General features: G+C 48.2%; 1 protein-coding gene across 5 annotated transcripts in view; it reads left to right on the forward strand.

Moving 5' to 3' along the window:
* Nucleotides 1-17,046, forward strand: part of LOC147895320 (ADP-ribosylation factor GTPase-activating protein AGD12-like) — a 91,868-nt gene that overhangs the window by 40,735 nt on the left and 34,087 nt on the right. For all 5 annotated transcript variants that reach the window (XM_087383960.1, XM_087383959.1, XM_087383956.1 and 2 more), the window contains one exon: nt 14,586-14,681. In XM_087383960.1, coding sequence (XP_087240086.1) covers nt 14,586-14,681 — 96 coding nt within the window. The remainder of the gene's footprint in view (nt 1-14,585; nt 14,682-17,046) is intronic.

The following is a 17,046-nucleotide window of genomic DNA, read 5'->3' on the forward strand; positions in this document are numbered from 1 at the left end:
CCTTGCTAACGCTTGATGGTTTTTGCAAATTAGGAGCTACAGAGTTTGGTCCAAGATTGCACTCAATTTGGACTTAGCTACCCCTTATCTTAGTGCATGTTTGAGTTGGTATCAGAGACACCATATAGGTTGAGTCTCAAGGAAAAAGAGGCTGCTAGGCAATTAGCATAAGATGTTTGGATGGGACATGTTTGACCCAACGAATCCCCTTGGGAAGAACCAATGATATTGGTGTGGAAAAATGTTAGATTCATGTGAATGTGTGTGGATTATAAGGGTCTTAACAAGGTGATTGTTAAGAAATAAATATCCTATACCTTTGATGGATGACCTCATTGATTGTTTGCATGATGCAATGTACTTTACTAAGCTTCATCTGTGAACGGGGTATCCTAAGATCCACATTAGGGAAGAGGTCTCTAAGACAGATTTCTGTGTTCACGATATTGGTAGCTCTATCATGTCTTCTATGTAATCAATAATGTTACCTCTTGGTATGAGGATACACCTGTCATGTTAGTTGCTTGAAGGAGGTGTTGGCTGTTGTTGACCGTTTAGTTTCAATTAAGGATCTTGTACACTTGTAGGGCCTCTTAATTTACACACTCATGATACTTCTTGGAAAATTTGGCATTGATCTATACTATCATGGATTTTGACCTCATTGATTGTTCACATGGTGCAATATACTTTACTAAGCTGGATCTTTGAATGGGGTACCGTCAATCTACATTAGGGAAGACGATGGCTCTAAGATAGGTTTTGGTAGATGATGTTATTGGCCCTATTGTGTTGTTCGCATAGTCAATAATGTTGCTTATGAGATGGGAATTATCTCCTGGTGTGAGGACATACCATTTTATAAGAATGCAATCAGCCATCTCGCTCTCCCGCCCCCTTGCTGCTCCTCCATCCCCGCTCTGCCCTTCTCGCCTCCCCGCCTCCTACCCCGCCCACTTTGCACCTCTCGTCGACTCTCTGCCTCTCCCGCCCCAAGCCTCCCCCTGCCATTCCGCTTCCCCCCTCCATCCTTCTCCGCTTTCCCTCCCTCTTCCGCCTCTTCCTCCCCCCGCAAGTGCTCCCCCCTTCCACTCCTTCACTCACTCCCCCTCTTCTCCTCTCCTTCCTCTCTCCTTCCCCTCCTCTCTCCTTCCCCTTCTCCCTTCTACCTTCCCTCCCGCCGCCTCCACCTCTTTCCTCCACCTCTTCGCCTCGCCTCTGCTTCCCTCTCTTCGCCTCGCCTCCGCCCCCCCTCGGAGGCTCTTCTTCCTCTTCCTTTTTTCTCATCTTCCTCCCTGTAGCGGGAGCATTTCTGCTTGTTCAGGTGAAATAAAATCTTGGTGGTGACCCTTGGTCTGGCCAGAGGGGCTCTATGGCAGCACCCTCGACTCCCACAGACATTAAGGTTCTTCTTTCCCTAGCTGACAAGCAACAGGTATAGCAGGCAGTGCAGTCCCTCCAGGACAAGGCGCTCGTGGGTAGAATTGTGGGCCTCACGCCTACACAGAGACATGTGCGAGAGTGGATACAGGAGAGCTTGGGATTAGAGGGTGACCACATTCAGGGGGTCACCATCTATGGAAGAGGTGTTTTTCTCATCCAATTGAGCTCCCCCGACACTGCCTCGACACTCGTGGAGTAGAGCTCCATCCTCCTTGGCCCACCTCTTTCCCTGGTTTCATGGGTTTACAGTGGAGGAAATGGACAGGACACACCATGTTCCTCGTTTTTCGGTTATGCTCTGCTTCCCAGGGCTTCCCAAGGAGTATCGAGCCATTCTCCCTTGCATTGGTCGGGCATTTGGCATTGTGCTCGAGTCCCCGCTAGAGTCGGCCGCCTCAGTTGTAGCAGATAATGGAGTCCCCAGGATCAGACTGGTGGTTGAGAGCCCAGAGTCCCTCCCAGAGTTGATCCTCCTTGAGACCCTCGAGGGGGACACTTCGCCAGCGTGTGGAGATTTATGGGCTACGAGGCCAGTGTCTTCGGTGCAGATAGATGGGCCACCTCGTGAGAGATTGCCCCCGTGTCCACCCCCGAGCGTCTCTCTCCCTCCCCCGTAGAGCAGGTAGAGCCAGCAGATCAGAGTCCTGCGCCCCCTTAGATAGGAGCAACATGAGTCTCAGACCCCCTGGGTGACCCCTTCAGAAGGGGATTGGAACCAGGTTAAAAAGAAAAAGAAACCAACAAGCAGGCTCGCAAGCACTGCAGGTAGAGGGCCAAACGCAGAGAGAGAGAGACAAGTTTGTCCGCAAGTCACCTGAGGAGGAGCAACAGCAGCAACAGGAGCCCTTGAGTGGGGATCCACCTCCCTCAGCGGAAGGAGCCATCGCCCAGCCAGATGTTCCTCACGTAGCAGAGGTTCAGCATCCGCATCCACCCTTGCACCATCAACGAACCCGAGGAGTTCAATATGTGGCGATGGCAGAGGATAGTCAGACAACGGTTGAGGAGGAGTGGATCCAGAGCCTTGGCGATCCTGATCAGTAGAGGGAGCCTGTGATCGCCCCCTTCCCTCCCCCTCCCCCTCCCCCTCCAAATCCCTCCCCCCTTGCCCCTCCACTCCCCCCCCCCCCTTGGGTTCCCTCCTCCCTCCCCCGCGCCTCCTGCTGTGATCACTCTCTTCACCCGTCCCCTTCCCTCTGCTCCCCCACCTCCTCCTGTCCCCGCTGCCCCCCTCTCCACCTCCGCAGCAGGTTCTGCAGCCTCCCTCTCCTCCCAGGCTTCGACACGCTGTGTGGATAAAATGAAAAAATGTTTTTCACTTGTTGCATGTTGATAGGCAGGTGCATAGCTATGTACCTAGCTAGTTGGTAGTGGAAATGAGCTATGGACACCCTCATGACGGAGTCCACACTGATGATATATTGTCTTGAGATGGAAGACACTTCTACAGGGACTCTGGGAGATGATGAAGTGCAGTGAAGGATAACCAGATAATCCAAAGCATGATATTTAGAGTATGACGGGGTTTTGTTGTGGGATGACATACGCCTATCATGGTTGTCCCGAGTTCTTTCTGTGTGAGGACATGAGCATTTTTTTTGTCGTGATTGTCTTGTAGATCCTTTGTGTTGGGATGGTGTTCACCATATGTGGTAGTATGGGCAATATGGTGCTAAGCGCTTTTGGCATGCGTTGGTGGTGCCTAAGGTTGGATATAGGCACTAATTGCCTTGGTATAGTTTGAAGGAAAGAGTGGGAGAGTGGTGAAAAGGCAAAAGATGACATGGCACATATCAAAAAAGTATCCATGCATGTGGCTACGTGAGGGAGAAGAAGAGCTTCTAGATGACATGTTGGCATGTACGTGAAGGTAACGGTTGGAAGCGGGTCTGGGAGCTTGCTGGAAGGATCGATGGAGAACAAGGAGCTTCTTATATAGAAGGGGATCGCGCATGTAGGCGAGAAGAGCGCAGGGAAGTCCTAGATTTAGGTGTTGGGATCTCGACAGAGAGGGGGTCTCGATTATGGATCGCGAGAGGACCACAGGCGATGGGGGCTTCGTGAACAGAGGGGAGGACCGTGGAAGTTGATCAACTTGGCTGTGGTCGCTATAATCTGGCAAAAGAGATTGCGTGTTACGTGTGTGGTGAGCTTCTGGGAGCTGGAGGGCTACAAGATGTTCGAGAGGCTATGAGCGATAGGGAGCAGACGGGGAAGGATACGTACGTGACGGAGGGGTGAATCTCCGATTGCATGCCCTGGCGCGGATGCTCTCTGGGTGCTCCGTGAGGACGAATGAAGCCACGGTGCTAGCTAGCTTCGTGAGGACCACAGGAAGGAGGCTACAGCAATGTTTATCGGGTTTGGGGGTCGCTAAGAGGGCGCCATTAGAGGAGAAGAAAGAGCTACTGGGGAACTACGTGAAGAGGGGGTCTCTTCTTTACGGAGTAGGAGGACGGGAGGTAAGAGCGAAGTAGGAGGACTCTGTGAAGTAGAGGTTGACTGTGTAGGAGGAGCTTGGAGAAGTGGGAGCGACTCTGTAGGAAGTCGGTTGGTGGAAACTATGGCCTGGGGCTTGTAGACGACGAGAGGCCAAGGGCTCCGGGTGCTCCGTGAGGAGTGAAGCTGCAAGGCAACAGGATCTTCACATGAAGGTGACAGGCGACGGGTTTTTGGAGGTGGCGCCTCAACTGTAGAAAGCTGTTGATATCTTCACGCAAGGGAGTCTGTGAGCTTGTGTGCTCTCTGAGAGTAGAGAAGTTGCAAGTGCTGGGTATCTTGATGCATGGGACGTGGGTTGTTGCTTCTGGAAGGGATAGGAGGTTGACGACTAAGTGGCAGTAGCAGTTGGTTGAGGCTGGAGGATTATGGGCATCGCCACTGCACAGGCCAGGAGTCCCTTGGATAAATGGAGCTCTAGGAGGATCTCAGCGACAGAGACTTCATGAATTCCGTATGCAAAGAGATAGAGGGATGAAGGAATTGCAGGCTAAGGCAAAATGGAACGTGACCTTCATTGATGATGGTTGTCCTAAAGGAGCTGGGCACTCTTCGTGGAAGAATGTGAGATTGATGCTTGCTGCAGATGTTCGTCAATCACTGATTTTTTGCTTGTGAGGTAAGAAAAGCTATCCTAAAGGAATTGGGAGCCTCTTTGACATGGTTGTGATCTTATGCTGATTTTGATCATGGGAGAGTCCTGGGTACTGATAGAGAAGGAGAGGAGGTGGCGCTGTTGCAGCTTTGCGGGATTTACAAGCTGTTGTCCTCAATGGAAGCTTAGGAGTGTGGGCTGTGGGCTTATAGTATTCTGAGGCTGACTGTTTTCTGAGTTTTGGGGGGAAGTTCAGTTCTAAGAGCATCTTGTTGGGCTGTGTAGTCCACTGGTTTTTCTGAGGTTGTCTGGCTTTTGGAGGAAATGTGGCTGGAGTGTGCGTTGTATCAGAAGGTGTGTAGAGAGAAGGATGTTGAATGGATGCCTTTTGCCTTGTGATTGTGTTGCTCGGGTGTCTTAAACGTGGATGAGGGTGGCTGTGAAGGCGGGTTAGGCTCTACTGCTTTTGTCCATCCACGTTTTGGTGCTTTCACGGAGGATTGTGCACTTCAGTTTACAAGTGTGAAGGTGTGCAGTCAGTTGTAGTGTTGAAGAGCTGAGAGAGATGGCAGAGGACTTTCCAGAGTTTTGGGGGATGCCATATCAGAATGCAGTGAGATTCCTGGAAAAGATGGAATTTACAGCACTGATGAAGGATAGGGCAACCCCTGAGATTTTGTTTCAGATCATGAATTATTGCTTGCAGGGAGATGCAAAAGCATGGTTGCAGACTCAAGTGGCTGCCTTCAGGACTACTCATCCTCAGCAGCAAAATCCGGAATATACAATGGTGAGAGCAGCTTTTCTTGCACGGTTTGCACAATGCAGGAGCCCTAATGAAGTATGGAGGGAGTTGTGCAAAATTCAGCAAAAGGATAGTCAGGATGTGGATTAGTATCTGATAGAGTTTGGTAGACTGTGGAGTCTATGGTGTGAGGCTTTGATTCTTGAAGTACTCCCGCAGATGATAAAGAGAGACCGGTTTGTGGCTGCTCTGGAGCCTACCCTCCGTCTGAAGGTGGAGCTGAGGAATATTGATAGTTTTGAGGATGCAGTCAGAGTGGCCAGAGAGAAGGAGTGGAAAGTCAAGAGACTGAGGCAGCTTGGCATGCAAGAGGAGCCTAAAACCCTCGTCAGCAGGCCAGAAATGATTAAGGAATATGCAGAGAGAGAGCCGGTGTCTGTTCCTATGCAGGATGATTCCCTGAGAAAGGATTTGCATGAAGCTATGGAGCTAATGAAAACACTCAGCCTAAATTGGATGGAGACTGCAGGAAGAAGCAGAGGTCAAAATAATAGGAGAAAGGCTATGGATGGAGGAGAAGGGAGTTCAGCTGGTGCAAGGAGAGTACCAGATTATGTGATGAGCTGTAAGCTGGAATTGGAAGAGGAACCTGAGGAGACAGTCACAGATGAGGAGAGAGATTTTTTGAGTGAGGAAGAGGAAGAGAGCATCTCATCAGAGGAAGAGAGTCAGTTGTCTTCACTGTTGAAGGAACCTGATGATGTAGGGGAGCTGGAAATCATTACACTTATGAATGGAGGCTTGTCAGTTGCTATGGAGGAGGGTGTTGCTCAACTAGTTCTGTGTGAGATGGCAGAGGAGAGTCCGAGAGAAGGGGTTGCTGCCATAGATGGCAGAAATGTTGAGAGCCCATTAAAGGCAGCTAAGGATAAGTCTGTGTGTGTAGATGATGATCATGCTCCAGTGTTGTGTGGTGATGATGTGCATATGATGGCTGAATGCAATCAGTTTGTGGTTGACACTGTGATTGTGCATACCGAAGAGGTTGAGATTTTAAGTTCAACAAATGAGGAAGAAAGAGGTGAAAGTAGCAGTGAAGATGAGAGCTCAATCATGTCTGAGAGAGATGAAGCTGATGTGGCTATCACTGATGATAAAGTGAAAACCCTGCAGTTAAAACACTTAGTTTGGGTGGGACCAGCAAGTGTTGATTGTGTGCATGTGGACTTTGATGTGGATGATGAGGTTAAGATTCAGTGTTTACAGGATGATGATGATTCAGAGGATGAGCTGGATTGTGTTCTTGATGATGCACTGGATGATATGTTAGCATTGATCTCTTTGAAAGAGAATGAAAACACCAGTATGCATGTTGAGCTGGATGGTTGTGATAATGTGGTTGATGATCAGCTAGATGCTTTACTTGATGATACCCTTGTGGATTTTGCATGTGTGGTTGGCAATGACAAGAAACAGTGTGCTGATATGTTTGAGCATTCTTCAAGTCGGAAGGATGTTTGTTTGCTTCTCGACGATCTTGATAATTCATGTGATGGGTTAAGACTTGCAGCTTTCAAGGTTGAGGCAATAGGGTATGCTGAGAAGTCCCTAATCACAGATTATGAGCTGGTTGTGCCCGTGAGATTTGTGTGTGAGGTAGTGACCTCAAAAGATGTGACTCATGAGAAGAGGAGCAAGACTCATGATATAAGTATGATGGCTAATAGCCAGTGGAGTGGTGTAATGTCTTGGCAGGATAAGTTATGGGATCCTGGAGGCTTAGTGAGGATGTGGGTACATGAAAAGAGCTGGTGGCTACATCAAATTGGTGTGTTGTTGATTCCATTTGATACAGGAGGATGGTGGATTATGCATATCTGGCAGTGGAGGGTTCAAAGTTATCCTTTTGATCCGGGAGGAGAAAAGTAGAGGCATAGAGTACAAGCTTGCTTTGTTTTTGATCCAGGTGGTTTGCTAATGTTTTTCTTTAGCTGCTGGACATGAATGTCACAGCAGAAGAGAAGGGGTTGCTAGAGATGTGGATAAAAATAAAAAAATGTTTTTCACTTGTTGCATGTTGATAGGCAAGTGCATAGCTATGTACATAGCTAGTTGGTAGTGGAAATGAGCTATGGAAACCCTCATGACGGACTCCACACTGATGATATATTGTCTTGAGATGGAAGACACTTCTACAGGGACTCTGGGAGATGATGAAGTGCAGTGAAGGATAACCAGATAATCCAAAGCATGATATTCAGAGTATGACGGGGTTTTGTTGTGGGATGACATACGCCTATCATGGTTGTCCCGAGTTCTTTCTGTGTGAGGACATGAGCATTTTTTTTGTCGTGATTGTCTTGTAGATCCTTTTTGCCCTCTCCACATTTGGGACTTTGCCAATTGCAGTGATATTTGCTTGATTCAGCCAAATTTGTGATTTTCTTGGATTTGCCCTTCGATTGAATAATTGTCCTTCAGAATTTGGGGCTTTTGTGTCCTGTACCCTCTATTTGTGGATAGATTTGCATTGGACAGCTTTGCAGACATTTGCCCTTTGGTTGGGCTGGTCACTTTTGTAGGCCAGTGTTTTCTTGGACAGATTTTTGCAGCAGATTTTGGGGATAACTTGTGCATTTTGCTCAGTGTTTGAGCAGCCACTTTTGGCATTCACATGTGTAGAGATTGCTGTCATTTTTTACTTGACATTTGCAACTAGCAGTCAGATACTTTGAGCAGCCAGCTCTTCGTAGTGATAGCCTTGAGGCCTTTACATTTGCAGGGCACTCTCTTCTTTTGGGGATTTTCTTTTGCAATGGCACACCATTAATCTCTTTGAATGCTTGCCCATGAAGACAAGCTTGATGGTACCAACTATCCTATGTGGTCATACTTGGCGCGCCACCTGCTGGTATCCCAAAATTTCTGGCATATTGTCAATGGATCAGAGACTAGACCTGTCTCTCCAACACATGTATCTGCTGCCACTTCTGGTTCATCTTCCACTACTCCCACAGTACCTGCTGTTGCAGGCCCTCCAACACGCAAACAGATTCGTTGGGATCAAAGAGATGCACTAGCACATGTAGTGATTGCTATGGATAGCAAGAGGGATGCTATACTCACATTCGGTCTTGCAAGACACCCAAGGATGCATGGGATACTTTGGCCAGTCTCTATCAGATTCACAATAAGGCCCGAGTTTCCTATTTATGCAGGCAATTGGATAATGTTAAGATGCAGGAAGGCGACAACATGGATGCCTATCTCACCAAGATCAAGGATTTTAGAGAGCAGCTCATCAATGTTGATGAGATTGTCCCGGATTCATAGGTAGTGTCTACAACACTTGATGGGCTCCCTGACTCATATTAGGGATTTGCTACGACATTGAGGCTAGTGGCCATGGGTAACCCCAACCACTATGGCTTCAATCAGCTTGTTGCCCTACTACTACAGGAGGACCAGAGTTGTCAAAATAGGGCTGCTTCTATTCATGTAGTTCAGGCCTTTGCCACCGATCACCAGGGCAAAGGCAAAGGGGGGAAAATTTACAACAAGCCCAAATCTTTATCCGGTATCTCATCAACTTCTTCTCCTGCTGATGGGAAGAAGAAGAAGCATTGCAATTATTGCAAGAAGCCCAGCCATGACATCTCTAAATGTCGCAAGCGCATTGCTTTCGAGAAGAAAAAACAGCAGCAAGGTCTTGCAGTTGCAAATGCTCCTGTGCCCATGATCATGCTGATGAGGCAGTAAACTTGGCTCAAGATGAGTGGGCATTTGTTGTGACCTGCCACTACAATCCGGAGATGCATACTTCAGCTTTGTCTATTTCAGATTCGAAGTCATCTTGGTATTTCACAGTGGTGCTTCTAAGCACATTACCTCCTACAAATCTCTATTTCAGTTCTTGAGTGATGCTAATGGGCGCATTGTCACTTGTGCAAACAATGCAGCTTATCCAGTGAAAGGGATTGGTGAGGTGCTGGTCACATCAATGTCAGGTGATACAACGACCCCTTTGGAAGTTTTGTATGTTCCAAGTATCATGAAGGATCTCATTTCTGTTTCAGCCATCTCCACAAATGGCTTTAGAGTTCTTTTTTATGGTCATCATTGTGCCGTGTATCAACCGGTATGATAACTGTATTGTACTCACTAGGACACTTGACAGCGGGTTGTATCACCTTTAAAAACAGGTTGCTATAGAAGCTAGCGCTATTGCTGAATCTGTTATTTTCAATACTCACTTATGGCATGAGAGATTGGGGCATCTAAACTTTAATGGTTTGGTGAAAGTGCATTCAAAGGACATGGTGGTAGGTCTCCCACCCATGCATGCAATTACAAAACATGTTTGTGACGGCTGCTTGTTGGGAAAAATGCATCGGCTCCCATTTCCAAAAGACGGGACCTTAGTGCATCTAGGAAGTTGCACCTCGTACATAGTGATGTATGTGGGTCGATGCGGACAGCATCACTTGGAGGATAGTACTCCTTTGTCACTGTTGTGGATGACTTCACCAAGTTCACTTGGATTTATCCCATGAAATTGAAGTCAGATGTCTTCTCTAGCTTCAAGCATTTTCTTGCCTTATCAGAAAATGAGAGTGGGAAAACGCCCTTGACCCTTCACACTGACAGGGGGTGTGATTACTTATCCCGGAAATTTTCGTATTTTCTAGCAGCCCGGGGTATCATACATCAGTGCACCATGCCATACACTCCACAACAAAATGGATCTGCAAAGTGGAAAATTAGAACAGAAATGTAAATGTGCAGGTGCATGTTTAAGGGCAAGTCTTTGCCAAATAAATTCTGGTTGGATGCCATTATGCATGCCAACTATGTGCTCAACCAAGCATCCACTCGGGCATTGAAGACTACAGCAAAATGGACTTGCAGAAAGGAAAAACATGCATATTGGAGAGGTATCTCATGCCAGGCTCAACGAAAAAGACCTGCCGGATGATTATTGGGCTGAAGCAGTTGCTACAGCAGTCTACATAATGAACAGGACTCCCATTGCAGCAATACATGGCATGATGCCAAAGGAGAGGTATACTGGTAGGAAACCAGATATTTCTCATTTGAAAGTTTTGGTTGCATTGCCTATGTTCATGTGCCAGATGAGTTGAGATCCAAGTTGGATCCAAAAGCTGAGAAGTGCATCTTTATTGGTTATTCTCTGCAGCAGAAGGTTCGAGGTCGTTTAAGCCTAGCACAGGCAAGGTAATTGCCAGTAGAGACGTGGTTTTTGCTGAGCATGTCCCTTCATCTTGGCTGGACTGTATGAAACAGCCATCAATAGAAGCCTTCGATGTATTTGATGCCATATTGCCCTTCATAGATTCAGATGACACTTTATAGGGTCCGGCTCCAAATGCTTTTAGCAGCTCACAACGTCCTCCTTGCCCATGTTCAGTCTGATTTGCAGCCACATGATGATTATGCTATTAAACAAGCAATTTCAAAGGAATGGGTACTTAGCAAAAACAAGTTCCAAGGTGACTCTTGGATACTCTATGGGATAGCAACCAAGCTGAGCCCTTGGCTGCCCGCACTAGAGGTGGTAAAACATAAATGGATGCCAATTTGCTTCGTGTTGCTTTGATTGCTACTGCCTGCAACGAGAAACCTCTCTATCATAAGTATGCATTTGATAGCAAAGGATGGACGGATGCCATGAAAGCTGAACTTGATTCCATTCATTCAAATGGCACATGGGAGTTGTGTGACTTGCCAGTAGGCAATAAGTGTGTCTACATGTTGAAGTGGAAAGCTGATGGCAATGTTGACTACTACAAAGCCCGCTTGGTTGCATTCCATCTCCATTTCATTGCTCCTCGCACCCAAGACATTCAAGTGTCAATAGAGTCCGTAAGCTGACGGTGAGAGTAAGACCATATCGTCTACGTAGAAGAGGGTCTCCATCAGTCCCCCAAAGAAAGTCTCAAGCTTATTGATGAACATGGTTAATGATAGCAGACAACTATGTTTGACCCCGATGGTGCTTATACTCTCCCCTATCCACCTTGTGAGACCGTCTCATAGTGTGCCATGATTGGCCAAATGATCTCCTAACCATACCCGAGATTGTGCAAACGTCTGAGGGGGCAAGCTCTCGGCATTGTGTCAAAAGCTTTGGCAAAATCCACAAAGGAGCAATAAATCCTCTATCTCCGTGCTCTGGCTTCCTCCATGATACATCTGAGTGTGAGTACGTGATCTAGAATCACATGATTGGCCCAAAAGCCTGCCTGTACCTCGGCCTCAAATCCCTTGAGCTTTGCAAATTGGCTAACCTATGTCAGGCACTAATGCGTAGATCTTGGACATGACATGCCCAATCATAATGGTCATCTAGTTTTCGGGCTCATGGATCCCCTACCTTGTGAATGGGAGTGATGGCTTAAGGGTCCAGGTGTGAGGGAAACCGGTGCTTTGCTAAGATTGAGGCCATAAAACTTGTTCCATATGCAATATATTTAGTATTAGCACTCACAATCTTTCGCTCAACTATTTCGAAGCTTCAAAGCTACGTGTATGATGCCATTGGCAGTGAAAAGTGTGCAAGAGGTAGGACAGGGTAATTGGTGATTGATAGTGAGGAATGTTGTACATTGTGCTTGCATAGGAGTGCCATAGTGTGGTGTTTGTGAGAGGAGAGGGAGCTCATCACCCTAGAAACTTTCGCCGGAAGTCCTTAAGAGTTGTCACTAAACAAGGTGTTTATTAACTCCTTGTTTTGACAACCAAAAGCTTGCTTCTTACTGCAAACCAAAATGCGATACTCGCATATCATCTTTGCTTCACTCAGAAGGTGATGCTTAGTCTTGAATTCTAAGTTGATGGCATAGAGCCTTATACTCATCATTGCACCATCTATTCCAGGGTACAAAACCAAGAGGCGGCAGGTGAGTGGAGCAGGCAGTGTGTGTGAAGGTGTGTAGGGTGACCTCATGGAGAGAGCGCATGATTAGAGGGCTCTATCTTCTAGGAGCGGGATGTCCTGGAGATGTTGGAAAAGTCACCTCCCCATCTGTAAGCCCATATATGAGGAGAGCATGGGGGATGTGGACTTGGGCCTATTGAGGCTGCCACATGGGCAGCACATTGGCTGCCATGTGGGCAGCATGCTCACGGGATAAAGTCAGAAGAGGGGGCTGCCACATGGGCAGCACAATCAACACATGTACCTGGCTGCTTGAGGATGTCTGGTACACAGTCGGAGCAGCAATACAACATGGAACTCTGCTAGGATCAGCCGCTTGGACACGTGGCAGCATCTGGTGGGTACTTGGGTCATTTAGGCTGGAATGTAGACTTGAGCAGTCCCGGGATAGGTGTCACAACAGTATGGGCCTGTATGGGTGGCCACACTGGCCTGTACTGGGCTATGGGGGAGGATCCAGGGCAGGCACAGGGCCAGCATGCAGGTGCCTCTGTTTGGAGCAGTATGAAGGGCTGCACAAGTCTGGGACAGAGCCAGAAAGAGCCAAGGCGACTGCAGGTCAGCAGCTCAGGGCTGGAAAGAGCCTGGAAAAGACTGCGACAGGGGCATAGGAAGGCCTTGGCCACCAATGGCTGGATGCTACGTGGCCAGGCAGGCCCAGGGGCTGCTGGTCAAAGCTAGTCAACCAGGTTGGCCCCACAGAACCCTGGGTCGGCTGTTTGGTCGGTTGGTTTAGGGGGCTACCAGCCCCTATAAAGGAGCCCATTAGGGGTTCATAGCTCATCCATTGTTTGAGCAGGTTGGAGCAGCAGGCAGCCTGCTTCCTGGACCTATCCAGGAGCTGTTGGTACAGCAAGGGAGTACAGCAAGGGAGGTGGCTGACTGTAGGTGACAAAGGGCTCAGAGTGTCTTCACGTTTGGCTGTCTACATAGGGCAGGAAGGAAGATGGGATCCAGGAGCATTCACTGCCTACTCGTAGCTATCCGGGAGGGATAGCTTGGAGGTGTGTTTGCGGGTGCGGTAACAAAGCCAACTCAAGCTTTACGGGAGCAGGTAGGCTGAGTGTTCTAGAATTGCCACGGAGGTAGGTGATCATATTTTGTCTGTACAGGGGTCCAGCTTTTGGTGGACCTCTGGACTAGTTTTGCATTGTGTCCATCTCTTGGACAGAAATATATATACTGCTGGTTCTAGTTTTCTTTCATGAGCATTGTCTATTTACTTGCTTGCATATGTATGTTGAGCACACTAAGGAAATAAATTTTTGGATTCCAGATAAGCACCACTGTGTGAGTTCCTAGGCTACAAGTATCTCCCTTCCGCTGCATATACCCCTACAACCTGAGAGCTCTCAAGAGAATGAGAAAAGGAAAAGGATGATCGGTAAAAATATAAGGAGGAAAAAACCTTGAACAGCAGAAAATGGCCTTCTGGTGAAGGGATACAACAAGGAGAGGTTAAATTCAAGATGGGTAGGGCTAAGGCTGGTAGAAGGGCAGCATAGAAGAGCAAAAAGAGAGGAGTAGAAACAGAGGGCAGGACAAGGTAGAAATGGACGTGGGGCTATCAAAGAGGACAGAATGGTGGGGGAAGCATATAGGGGAGAGGAGGTACAGGAAATATACTGAGGCGATGGGATAAAATAGTAAAGGATGGGTCCAGCATGTCAAAGGTGGCAAGGAAGTAAGTATTAGAAATAGAAAAAAGCAGGTGTGGAGAGAAGGGGCAGGTAGAGAAACAAAGGTGAAAGAAAAGGGAAAAGAGGTGGGGGAAGTTAGGGTGGAGAACCACCCCAGGAAGGCAGGGGGCAGTAGAGAAGGGGTAAGGGAGGGAGGGTAAAGGAGATGAGGGAGGGGAGGGTCGCATTGTAGGTGGTGGGTGGGGGAAGGAGAGTAACCGGGAGAGGAGAAAGTGTGAAAAGCGAAGATTGGGGGGGAGGTGGGTTCCAACATGGGAGAGACAGTGGGTCTTTGTTCAGTTGGTCATGCAAATAGTTGTGAAGGACAGGGGAAACACCAGGACCTGCATTAGAGGTACCTATCTTACGATAGAAATATTGAGTTTTGTTTAACAGAGATTCATTGTCTTTTTCATTTCATCTCCCAAGGAAGATTTGACATTAGGCAGTCTGTTTCCCTTCCCCTTTGTTTGACTCTTACCTGACGAGAAAAAACATAGTTGTCTTTGGTTTACGTTTCTACTTCACTTGACGTCGTGAGTTGCCCATCCCTATTTAAACATTCTCTCTTTTAGAGTGGAACACGTGAATTTAGCAGAGATTTTACCTAATGGCTTTTTCTTACAGAGAAGAAAGAAACGTTGAGAGTATTTGTTTATTTTGCAGACTGTGAAAACACATGTAGTAAAGAGCAATTTGAATCCAGTATGGAATGAAGAACTTATGCTCTCTGTGCCAAGCCCCCCTCCTCCTCTTAAAGTGGTATGTGATATGATTATCTCATGCTATGAGTATTTGACATGTTTAAAGGAATAATGCTGTGATACCCTTTCCCTCTTTCTTCCTACCCCTTTGGATACCTTGTACAAAAAGGGAAATTGTATCACTTTTCTAGTTTATATTTCCACTTCCTTGCTGCTTTGAAGGTTTAGGCTATCTGCAATCGTAGTTTTAACTGGGAGGATTTGAAGATGGAAGGCTACCATCATATGCAAAGCACAGGTGTTGATTTAATCAGGCAAAAGGACAGCTTTGTTGTAGGGTTAACTTTTTTTAGTGTACAGCGTGCCTTCTTACACTTGAATAATGGAAAGTGAATAAATTTTCCTCCATATTAAAAATAATGTGACCTTTAAATAGGCGAGGAACCAGAAGATAACAAGGGTTGCCAAATACGGGTATGCTAGCTCATGTTATAGCGAGTTTGTATAAAGTCCCTTTACTTCCCTTGTGTTTGAATGCTTTCAAAAGCTATTCTCTACCTCTAGAAGAAACCTTGAAAGGAAAAGCTAGTACCACCTTCCCCTTGTCCTTTTGGGTGCAAAAAGCTATAAAAAAGAAATGCTATATGTCTTTGGGTTAAACCAAAATGTATGCGCATGCAAGAGATTCGTTGACAAACCCAAGTAAGCCCTCAATACATGATATTAAGGATTGACTCAGAGCCAATCAACAATGTGCTCATGGTCTTATTAGTTCTTTTGCATGGGAGTTCGCAACGTTTTGCCGAAAAAACAGTGCTGATTATATTACTTCGAAAACAAGATACATGAGGTCAGCTTTGCAACTGACGGGGCTGCGTTCACAAATCGGACGCAGCCCTAAAAGGAAACAAAAATGTAAAGCTCTCTCTCACGGAGGGATCAGGCGGGTGTTAATGAACAGCCAGAGAGGTGGTGAATAGCGCCACTGAAGGCCCTGCGAAGTATGCTCGAAGAAGAGGCCCTGCGTATCCCAATCACGGTGGAAACGTCTCCGCTTCTCCCGGCCAGCCCGGGAATCTCCCTGTATCTGGTCCCACTGGCCTCTGAGTGTGTGTGTATAATCTCACTCCAGATGTCGGTCATGACCTAGGCAGTCGAAAGAGAGGTGCCACCAAGGATCTGCGCGCAGCGCGAGGTCCAAATGTGCCAACCTACGATGCTGCTAATAATCTCCCAGACTGGCTGCCTCTCCTGAGATCCTGTGTCAGCCTCTGCCAGGTGTGGCGGAATGCCCTCGAGCGGCCCCCAAGTCCCCTGTGTGATAAGGAACGTGGGGTCTTGCGGGCCTGCCTCGAACAACTGATGAAAGCCAGGTGCGGTGCTGCACCAGCAGAACGTGCCCCAAGTGATCAAACCTAGCTCCGGCGCTGCGCGAGTAAGGATCCCGAAGGTCCACCTCCACACTTCCTAGGCGCGAGTGCAGCTCCACAGGCAATGTTTTGGTGACTCCTCGTCCTCATGACAGATCTGACAACGTCCATCCTGACCAACGTGCCGCAACCAGCTCCCCACTGGAAGACCCTTGTGGGCGAGTAGCCAAAGGAAGTAGGAGATCTTCTGCGGCCGCCAGCTCTCCCACAAGGCCTTCCAGAGGGCCTGCAAAAATAGCCTGGAGATACCCTGAGCATACCAACTGGGCCGCTGGGTGGGCGGGCGGCTCTGCATCCTCCCGAGAACTCTCTTGCCCAATGTCGTGCTGTAGGCGAAGAAAGAGGTCGGCCCCTGGCCTGTCACAACCTCTGGCCATCTCCACTCTCCTGGGTCCCAATCAAGCTCTGACAAGGCCCGCTCCTCCCAGAGCCAGAGTCGCCATAACTGCAGCTGATCCTGCTCTATACTAGGATCGATCCGCCAAACCTTTCCCACGAGGCCTACGACCCGAACCCTCTGCCACGGGAGGAGGGGGTCGATGAGCACATCCTCTCTCCTGAGTCGGCCGTCCCCCAAAACCGCGAAGAAGGAAACAGAGGTGTCGTCCATCCGGCCTGCAACCACCAGTGGGATGCCACGGGGGGTGAACTGTCCCAGCCAACGGTCATCACCAGGCATGAGGATCTGAATCTCGGGTGGAACCAACCAACCGGCTGGAATCGCTCCGTCTATCTCTGTGCGTCTCGCCTGAGCTCCACGGGCACCTCCAGCTGCGGCTGCTAGAGCAACGGTCTCCAAGTGTCTGTACGTGTCCCTCCAAACTCGAAGGGACCGGGCTGGCCCCCGCATCCAACCGTCCCACATGATATGTGATCTCTCCCCCAGCTGAAGGCCCAAGGCATCTCTGACCTGATCGTTCCAGATGAGCGGCTGGCGGTCGATCTCCTCCTGACAGCTAGGAGGGGACTGTATGAGACTGAGGCGGAGCCACC

The sequence above is a fragment of the Dipteris shenzhenensis genome, chromosome 13 (genome assembly GCF_047967505.1).
Source record: "Dipteris shenzhenensis isolate YYH24624 ecotype China chromosome 13, Dip_SZ_1.0, whole genome shotgun sequence".
Lineage (NCBI taxonomy): Eukaryota > Viridiplantae > Streptophyta > Polypodiopsida > Gleicheniales > Dipteridaceae > Dipteris > Dipteris shenzhenensis.